At 34.1% G+C, this 10,788-nt stretch overlaps 1 protein-coding gene across 1 annotated transcript; it reads right to left on the bottom strand.

Moving 5' to 3' along the window:
- Positions 1-447: 447 nt before the first annotated feature.
- Positions 448-5,391, bottom strand: LOC130746896 (mannan endo-1,4-beta-mannosidase 2). The gene is made up of 5 exons (XM_057599673.1): positions 4,493-5,391; positions 3,353-3,550; positions 2,292-2,414; positions 1,657-1,871; positions 448-1,128 (listed from the first exon to the last, which is right to left on the bottom strand). Exons 1-5 carry the CDS (start codon positions 4,883-4,885, stop codon positions 735-737), a joined length of 1,323 nt encoding a protein of 440 aa, XP_057455656.1. The 5' UTR covers positions 4,886-5,391; the 3' UTR covers positions 448-734.
- Positions 5,392-10,788: the final 5,397 nt, after the last annotated feature.

Here is a 10,788-nt window from a genome sequence, read left to right as displayed (position 1 = left end):
TGAAAATTTATCAAAGCAAGGAACATCCTAAATCAATGGTATCACACTTGGTAAATATCTCATGCATACTTTTAAAGATATATATTAAAACTTAAAAGTGAGATTGTTAAAAAAAATGTTAAATGTGAAGATATTTTTAAAATGTTAAAATTATTTAAGGTTATAAATGATAGTGTATAGTGAAACCAAATGACAGTGTGAACTCAGGACATTATCACATATTCACATATAAATAGCATGTTGAGGAATATATGTAATCATGTTTAAAGCCAAAGTAATTGCGAGAGAAGCCTACATCATGAGTAGCTTTTACCCCTGGAAATTAATTATGACAAAAAGAAACTGATCCAATCATACAAGAAATCAAATCCCAGTGACACTTTACAATAAAGAACTCTGAGATTTTAAAAGCAGAAAATAATGATTGATGATATGATATCATTAAAATTGGATTAAGGATGTTACTTGTATAACTTTCAAAAACTTTTCCTTCTCATCTAAAAAGAGTCTTGCAGATTTGTTTATGTGGATTACAACTTTAAAACAGAATATCTAATCTATGCCATGATACTTACTATATACCCCACAAAGCACCCAACAGTAGCATTGGTGATGAAAACAGGATATTTTACAAAACCAGCTATGCACTTGCACCCATTTTCACTCTTAAATAACAAAACAAAAGAACCCAAATTTCTTCCCATTTCATCTAGAGTTTGATTTCCACAATTTTGCTAACAAAACTTTTTGAAACTCAAGTCATGTTGAATCCAACCCTTGACCTTGGCTAATTTGCATGATTGTTGAATAAATAGTGAGTATATTGATGGCTTTTCCCATGGGACCATCCCAAAATCATCAATAAACTCATCCATTCCTCCAACTAAGAATTGCCAAACCAAAGCACCGGCTCCAGACCTGTTTTTCTTAGCAGATTTGTAGCTTATGTCTAAAATTGTTCTATACATCGTTTCTCTGTGAGCCATTGAAAAGTTCTTGATTGAGTCTGATAATCCATATTCAGAGAACAAGACTGGCTTCTTCAACACCGTGTCACCGTCTTCAATGTGAGAAAGCATCCACTTAGAGAGAAACTTCATATAGTCTTCAAATACTTGTTTTTTGAACCTGTGCAGAAGTTTAAATCAAAGAAATTAAATAAGGGGCAAATTAAATAACAAAAAGGTATCTGAAATTATGATAAGAATAGTTGGAAATGTGTACATAGATTAACACAAATCAGAAGAAACATCAAGAGATAGAGGTACATATTTGAAACAAAATTATTGCTGAGATAGTTAATTAGCTCAAGACAAAAATCAGAGAGAATTGAAGCAAAAAACCTTTCATTCAGCAGGTGGGTTCTCTGAAACTTATAAAGTTTTGTTCTTTTTCTTAAGAGATTTTTTATTTTGTTTGAACCATAGGTATCCTCCACAGAGGCAATCATGATCGAGTGTTCGAGCCGGGTATGACCACTATGGGCGAGAAAGTTCTTCCTACCAAGTATTTAACGCACATGCTCATAGTGACTCGAACCCAAGACCTCTGCTTAAGCTAGAATAACTCTGCCAGTTGATCTACGCGTTTGGTGGTTTCTTAAGAGTCTAAGAGATTAAAAAAACAACAAATACAGAGAAGTCAGGCAATGCTTACCAGTGATCAGGATAGATATGGACAGAGGTAAAGTCAATATCTGAGATTTGGGAGTTTCTGATAAAATCAGATCCAAGTCTGGATGCCCATTCCTCTGGTGGGTTGACAGTCAACCTTTTTGGGTCATTAGGACCATAAAAACCTTCAAGCCCAATAGTCACCAGATGCTTCTTGTCGATTGATTTGACAAAACTCGACATTTCCTCTAGCCAATCCTGCAGTTCTATGCCAAATAAGTAAACTGCACACTCAGATATCTACCTAGACAAGTAGTAAGACTACTGACGTTTTCTTTCCCTTCTAATCACAGCAAAGACAAAGATACAACTATATCCTTTACCTCTCCCTCTTTGTTTTTCAATGAATTTAGATGGAAGGTCTCAAAATTCAAGCAAATACCCTTTTTACATATATTTAGTTATTTACCAACAAGGATTGAAAAAATTACAGTATCAGAATAGTGATTAAAAATTGGAGAGGCTTAGTATCAAATTCAGACAAGCAATTGCACCAATTGGCAAGCTTCTGCAGTAGGGAGCAAATAGCTAGAAAGCACATAGATCATAATAACTTATTGATCAAAGAAAATGAGGCAAGAAAAGTGATATTTGATTAAGTACAGGCACAATACTTACTTGTAGAGTGTCACCAGAAGGATCAGTACTGCATCGAGGTTCATTAATCAACTCCCAACCAAATATGGCAGGATCATGTCTATATTCAATTCCAGTGATGGTATTTTTCCTTGTCAAAATAGTCTGTAGAGAATTTGAGAGGAAACTATTAATTTATCTAAGACAAGTCTCAGAGGCTGCAAACATGCAGCTAAAATCAAAACTGCCAGCAAAACAAAAGGCAAACAGGATAGGCATGCAAAGCAATAGGACTGTGAGTAATCATTGCTTAAACATGGTCGTCAAGTTTGAAACAACAGGAACAGCAATCATGTTTGTTATGAACAGGAAACAAGCAATAATGTAATACAGAAATGTCATAATGTCATGATTAATTCTTATTTAAAAATAATTAAAAATCTGATTTTAAATGACTTAAAAAGACCTTACTCTAAATGGATTAATTGAAAACTTTTTATAGAGCCTAATGGCTTTATTTGAATCGGGTCATGGTATAGACTCAAGATAAGTGCAAACAATACCATGTTTTGAATTTAGTATACGAAAGGAAACAGAAAGATGCTCAATGAAGCTTCAAAATAAGGTTTGTAATCAATAAAAGTGAAAGAAGAGTGTGCATTGGATTATCTTATTTGCATTGGATTATCTTATTCTTCAGTTCCAAACAAAGCATGCATGCAATTAGGATTCAGCCAGGCTAAACATTAAAAGATTTAATGCAATGATAGAAACATTTTCTTCTGTCAATATGCCATCGGCAGGCTCAATTTTCAAAGTGCATGCTGGCATGATTTAATTTTGAGAATGAAACATAGGCTGGAGCATCACACTCAAATGCCAAACAGGTCTGAACTCTGAATCAGAAAAGACTAAAATGCCACCTATATCTCAAGCTTCTGTACAATTCTTTAAAACAGATCATCCAATGTTTTGGCTACTACGTTTAGGCACTGTAAGAGACATCAGTACAAAGTATTATCACTAGCGTTGTGTCAACATAACCCACGAGAAAGAAAGGAAATATAAAGGGAGAGAACAGTAGAAGGATAAATACAACATACCTTGACATAATTTTTGAAATAACTACGGATTGATGGATCATAGAAGAAAGAATCATTGGATGAGGATAATCCTACCCCTTCTTGCCATGCCCATTTCACATACTGAGTCTTTCCACCATATGCATGCAAGTTATTTACTAAGCTAAGGAGCAACCTAATTCCATGCTGCCTTGCTTCGGCTATAACGTAGTCCAAGGCCTGTCACACAACCAAATCTCAACATGATTTTCATTCATCATATAATAATGGTAATCAGGGAAGAACTTACTCCATGGACCAAAAGGATCACCAGTAATGCAAGTATGCAACGTAAGGCACTTTTCAGTTCTATCAAGCATGACTTACAGGGCACATACAGAAAGACAAAACTCCAAGGCAATCATCATGCCTTCTAAAATGACTACATTAGAAAGCATGTATTGAAATTTTCAAATAGTTAGAAGACATAAACCTTCCCATTTTGGCATGTGAATCATAAACTGATTTCAATCAGAAAACTACAAACACCATTTTCGGAAGATTTTCAAATGTGTCGATTGATTAAGAATGAAATTAGGGAGAAGGGAAATAACAAGTCTAGTAGCATACTTCACATTGAAACATGGGCACGATTGTTGAGGCAAACAAAGGAACAGCAGAAACATGACCTTTAACTTTATACAACCAAGATTAACATCACACAAAGAATAATGGTAAACATTGCCTAAGATTCAGGCTCAGCAGCGAGACATATGAAACATAGGCTGGAGCATCACACTCAAGCATGTCATATGTCATGGTTCATGTCAGATTTGATGACAATCGCCACGCTAGAAGTTCTTTCCACAAATTTGGTAAAGTTAAGTCCCTGCCCCCAATCAATCTCAGCAATTACACGTAGCCTGATTACCAATGTTCGATACAAAATTACAAAATCTAGTTACAAGAACAAAACTTGAGTGAGAAGACACTAGGAAAATCAAAGAAAAAAACCAAAACAGCCAACATCCCACTACTAGACACTCATCAAAATCTAGCTATGTTGGTAGCCAGAATCAAGCATAGAACAACAAAAACACATAAACAAATGACAAAACAAAAAAAGAAATTCTAGGAAGAACAACATCAAAACAAAAGCAGGAAAACAACAAGCTCCAATACCTTGAAAGTTTGTTCATCAAACACGCCAGGGGAAGTTTGAAGGGCATTGTAGTCACCATCATTGAACGCCCACGTTCTACAAACAGTGAGACCAATCTTAGCTCCAGCTTTCAGCATTTCACGGACCCTTGGCTTTGTATAATCATCCACAGATTGGACCATAAACCAGTAAGAGTTCCAGCCATTAATGTAGAACGGTTTCCCATCCACCACAAACTGAGTCCCATTTCTCTCCACAAAACTCAAATCAGGTCCTTCCTCAAAACCAAACCTCACATCTCCAAAAGACATGTAGATGAAAACCACAAGGGAAGCAAAACCAAGAATGGGATAAAACAAACCATTCCCAGCCACCATGCTTCTGAATATCCTCCTGTACACACTTTGTAACATAAACCAGAGAAATCCAACAAAAACTGTGAGATCCCCAGATACCCTTTTACCTCTATACTCAAAGGGTCACTGTTAGTGGCACCAGATGAAGATTGTTGAACCTACACCTTGAAGGCTCAGATGTAAATGTGATAGTAACCGACACCCCAAATGGTTAGAATGTATAGATCTCCTTTTTCTTTTTGAGATGATTGTGAATTGACCTGAAAGGTGTTAACTTTGAGAAGCTAAGTGCTTAAAGACTGCAACTTTGACAGTGTTGAAGGTTGCTGTAACTAGGGGATTTATATGATGATGAAGGGTAGGGGTACCTATTCACACCCCATTGAAGGAAGTAAATTGAAATAGCCTTTGCTTCTTCAGGACAGTGAAAATAGGAGAAGGGGGTGTGATTAGGTTGAAGGGGAAAATGGTGAAGAAGATGGGTAAGAAGATGGTGAGTGTGAGGTGAAATGTTAGTATCAGAATATCATGCTGATTGGATTTAGATCTGGGAAGTGTAACATGCCCCTTGAGGTCTACTATTATAAGGAAGGTGTCTTAAAATTAAAATTAAAATTGGGTGGTCGGTTCAAGTGGTGCATGTTTAACTTTCGTCTTAGGTTTGAGTCTTGTTGTTGATGGGAAATATCTCCGCCGAAAGAGTTAACCGCACCATAATTTAAATATTTCCGACTCGAACAAAATTGTCTCTGAATGATGATACATGTCTTAAAATGAAAGGTGCCTTAAAATTCCAAGGACTGTGGGGCCACCTTGTTGTGCATTAGACTTTGGTTACCTACCATGTTCATCAAATTGGAGAGAGAGTGAGAGACCCACCTCAGTGTTGTTAATTAGGTGTATAGTATAAGCCATCCAGAATCTGGTTAAAGATAAATATTCTGATATTTAGAGACCATGGTTGCTTATTTGCAGATGTTGGCATCTTCCACATGGAAGGTATTCATGCTAAGACAAAATGTCCAGCCATCACTCTTTTGTTTTGTTTATTTTACTTTGCTATCTTACTTAATATTAAAATACCATAAGTAGGGTGCACTTTGATTTTGACCACATAAATTATAATTTCCAAAAAAGTTAATATATGCCTTGTGAGGGGATTTTGGATCCCATGCGCGTGAAGAGTCAATGACTCAAGGGTACTTTCATAAAAATATAAAAAAGATAAATGAAAGATATTTTAAAAGTAATTTAAGAAATTATTTCAATAATAATAATAAGTATGAACATTGATCTAATGAAAAAATGGTGTAAAAATGAAACAAAACAATATCCAAAAAGAAGTAAAACAACAATGTTTATAGCTAACCGTCAAACCAATTTTTCTTCTTGTAGGAATGAAAGTAGACCAGGCTGTTGACAGTGGCTTATGGCCTAATCTACACCAGGTCTAGACCAGACCAAGTCAAATTAATAAATATATAAGTCTTGCAAGTCTAAGCAACTCAGAAAGTCTTGCAAGTCTATCAAGCCGACTAATTTAAATAAATATAAAATTATTTTATTTTTTTCACATTTAATTTCTATTATAATATCTAAAAATTATATACTTATTTGACTTACTTATATGTTTAAGCATGCTAGACTATATAATTATTTAATCATATAAATCTCTATATATAGAGATTGGTGACTTAGGGTCTGTTTGTTTTCAGTTTTTAAAAACTGAACACATGTTTGACACGACCTGTTTTCAAAAACAGTTTTTTAAAGCAGTTTTCATTTTCAGTTTTTAATATTAAAAAACCAAAACAACTAAAAGTTATTTTTAGTTTTTGTGTTTAGTTTTCAGATATCAGTTTTCTAAATGTTGGAAAACATGTCATTCAAGCTGTTTTCTTATTCTGAAAACAGTTTTTTAAAATCGTTTCTGAAAATTGTTTTAAAAACTTAAAACTAATGCTGCAATTAAACAAGCCCTTATTTACTTTGACTTGGACGATATAATGATATTGTTATATTTTTCTCTTTACCTATAAATTTGTTGACATGTGTATAAATATATTTGTTCGTATACTTGAAAGTTATATGATAAAACAGACCTTTAAATAAGATACCAAGTTATGTTAGACCTTCAGCAGAACAAGGCTTAGGTCAGAAAAAAGCCTATGGCAGATAACAGGTCAGGCGGTCAGGCTTAGGCCTTGAATTTTTTAAATACAAGCCTATTTAAGTAAAGTGCCTAACCTATTTGACTTCCTTCCGAAGAAATACACCAATATAGGAGAGGAGAGCAAACGATCTTCACATGCCTAAATTTACAAGCAATAAGGTTTGCCTCCCTCGAACGTTCTTGTGTGAAACATTCCAGAAATGAGTAGAGTTGTAAATTATTGCTTTCAACAAACTGATCAAAGTGAGGAACCGACAAGCGCCTCCAACAATCTGATTGCATTCAAAAGAGCGCTCTCGTATATCACTCTACAATAACCTTGATCTATATAATACTAGAAAAACACCATGCTTAATAGTCAAGCGCTCAACTAGAAAGGCACTTGAACCAAAAAAAATGAACCTGATCGAACCCTGCCACTTAGCTGGCAAACACATTGCAGATGATGCCATCAACACTGGCAAGAATTACACTTAAGTGAAAACACCCATAAGTTTTAAGCTTAACAAGAAGTAATCGGGAAAGTCCATTGAAATGCATGTTTAAGTTTTGTATAAACCCACCATACTACAAATTAGGGGTGAGCATCGGGTGGGTCGGATCGGGTTCGGGTGAACAGTACCGGGTTTGCTCGGGTTTAAAAGACCATTTTCCTGAACCGATTCCGACCGTGGTCATGATCGGGTGGCGCGGGTTCGGGTGGCGCGGGTAAAAGGGCGGTTCGGGTGGGTTGGAGCGGGTGGTTAACCAGAAAGAGAAAATCAAAGATGAACAGACATGCTGGCATGGAACGGCGCGGTGGCGGCACGAGATCGACGAAGCTGGCCTCGAATATGGAACGACGAAGGATGACTGATGATAAAGATGAACAGCCATGGAACGGCGGTGGCGTGGTGGTGCGGAGGTGGCCTGTTGGCATGGAACAGCGCGGGATCGACGAAGTTGGCCTCGAATCTGGAACGACAAGGGACGATTGATGATAAAGATGAACAGGCATGGACGGCGACGGCGTGGTGTGGCGGAGGTGGCCTGATGAGAGTAGGTTTTAGTGGTGGCGGCGGCGGCCGTGCACCTGGTGAGGAAGAAGGTGAAAGCTAGGGTTTTTAGAATTAGGGTTAATAATAAGGCTTTATACTAGTTGAGATCAGATTTTTTTTATTGGGTCATCTGTTATTGCTTGGGTTGTTAATATTAGGCCTTAATAAAACAAAAAGAAGCAAATATTGGGCCTTACTTCAGGTTCTGACTAAATAAAAAAAACAAAAAAAAAAACACTTCGGGTTGGGCCGGGTTCCGAGGGATTTTATTTTTCCACCCGGGCCCGACCGTATATACCCGTGTGGACCCTTCTTTTCCCACCCGCGGGTCTGGCCATCCGAACCGGTCTGCACGAATTCATTTTTTTGGGCTCGGTTTTTTTCGGTCCGGGTCGAAATGGGCCCGATGCTCACCCCTACTACAAATGCCCATGAAATTATGAGAAGAAGAAGTTTGCAATGAAACAAACTCAATAAACCACCGAGATTCATCAAAGATGGAATTGTTAAGCCACTATTAATTATCTACGAGTGAAGTTATCTTTCACATATATCCGAGTATACTAATTCTAACAGTCCTCTTGTCCTGGTTGGAATTTCATACTTGAATGAGTTCCTGGTTGACATTTGATGTAGCATCGCTCACATAATTGCTTTAGTGGGTTAAATTCATCATACTTTCACTTTTCATTTTTCAAAGAACTCAGATTCATAAATTTAGATGCCCAACAACCTACGATGCCATGACCAATTTTCATCATTGGTAGCAGCAATAAGATATTTGTGTGCAACAATATGCAACCCAATTTTAAAGGTTATGTTCTTTGACAATGGTGCATTTAATAGAAGCGTTCCTTTATAAAAAAACATTGATTTTTGAGATACAATTGATAAAAACATAACGTAATGTATTCCTTTTTGAATTTAATTATCATGTCTAAAATTTTAATTATATTATATTGTTATAAATATTAATTATTTTATATTGAACTAATTTTTAAATGTAAACTAAGTGGAAATAAAAAAATACAAATATAACTAAAAGTAAAATAAAAAACCATAATTTGACTGAAGTCTACATTAATTGTTTATAAGTTATCCTATGTAACATTTTACTATTTTAGGACCACAAAAATAGTGTCAAGCAACTCAGATTAAATAACCATGGATAGAGATGCTCTTATTAGGTTCTCCATGTTTTGCTCCTTTCATGCTCCGTGTTTTGAATACTATATATTTTTCCGTTCAATGATCATTTTAATGCTTCAACAATTATGATTAATTATAATGTAATGAAAAAGCACAACATAAGCTCTTAACCTTTTCATGTTGGAGAAAAAGAAAAGAAGGAAGTACTCTCGCTCCTGATCTAATGGTTTGCTCATTCTCGTAGCATTAATGTGTAGATTTCATGGTCCATCCAAAGTTCCAAACCAAGAAAAAAAAAAGTTAATCCCGTCACATGGATGATGGATCACTCTATCTGCCATTTATTTAGGTGCATATTTTATTATCTGTGGGATGAATTTGAGGTTGAGATACATTGGAAAAACCATATATATGAGTGTAAGAGCAAAATGCATCCCTTCGTATCACAAAAATGTATTAGTATTTTGCTGGATATACATTTTGTTAAAATCTTCTCGCAATAAGGCAATGAGAAGAAGTAATCATTTTGCATTGACAAAAAGGAGAATGACTCATCTTTTCTCATAATGCACCCGAAAGAAGGAAATGAATGATTTTTTTTTCCTTTCTCAAATACATGTATACTAGTATTTTTTACCCGTGCGTTGCACGGGGCCTTCTATTTTATTTTGTATTGTGTTTTTTTATGGTTTTTTTAACATTATTTATTTGTATGAAAAGGTGAAAAAATAAATTTTTTTTATAAATAGGTTTTTTTTGTCGAAGTGTTAATTTATAATATTTTTTTCGATAATTCACATATATGTTATATTCAATATTAAATAGCTGTTAGTGGCATTTTTTAATTTTGTAAAACTTTATCTAAAATTATTTATTTAAAAATATTATTTTATTATTAAGTCATTTTAACTTTTAATATTTCTCAAATGAAAAACTTAAGACAATTTCAGTTTTTTTAAAGTCAATTTTAAGTTGATGAATGTTGTTATTAATGTAAGAAGTTGAATAGTTTTTGACAATAAATTTTTTTCTTCAATTTTTAATATATATTTTACAAAGAAAAATTATTAGATTCTTAATGTATTTTAATACAAATGTATGAGAGTTTTATGGTCTCATGGATTTAATGTATATTGAATACTCATTTACATATAAATAGAAATATTTTAATTTTAAAACTATTTTACCTAAATTATTTTTTAATAAATATTATTTTATTATTAACTTTTTTGTTGAAAGTATTTTATATTATAATTTAGTTTTTAATATTTAAGAAATGTAAAACTCAAGTAAATTTGAAGTTTTTGAATGTTATTATTTAATGTAAGTAGTTGAATAGTTTTTGATAATATGATTTTTTCAGTTTTTTATTTTATTTTTTAATATATTTATTATAAAGAAAATTTTATTATTTAATACTATGCTTTTAATATAATGCAACACTTGTGTTTTGCTTATGTATTTAATGCAAAACTCAAGTGTGCTTTACATATATATATAGATATAGATGATAACAGAAACAGAAAGAGGGAAAAAGAGAGAAATAGACATAGAATCGTAAACTGAATTTTCTATTATGATTTGCTAACCTTTACAATAGA

The sequence above is a fragment of the Lotus japonicus genome, chromosome 3 (genome assembly GCF_012489685.1).
Source record: "Lotus japonicus ecotype B-129 chromosome 3, LjGifu_v1.2".
In the NCBI taxonomy this organism is placed as follows: Eukaryota; Viridiplantae; Streptophyta; class Magnoliopsida; order Fabales; family Fabaceae; genus Lotus; species Lotus japonicus.
This window is presented reverse-complemented; position numbering and strand designations above follow the sequence as displayed.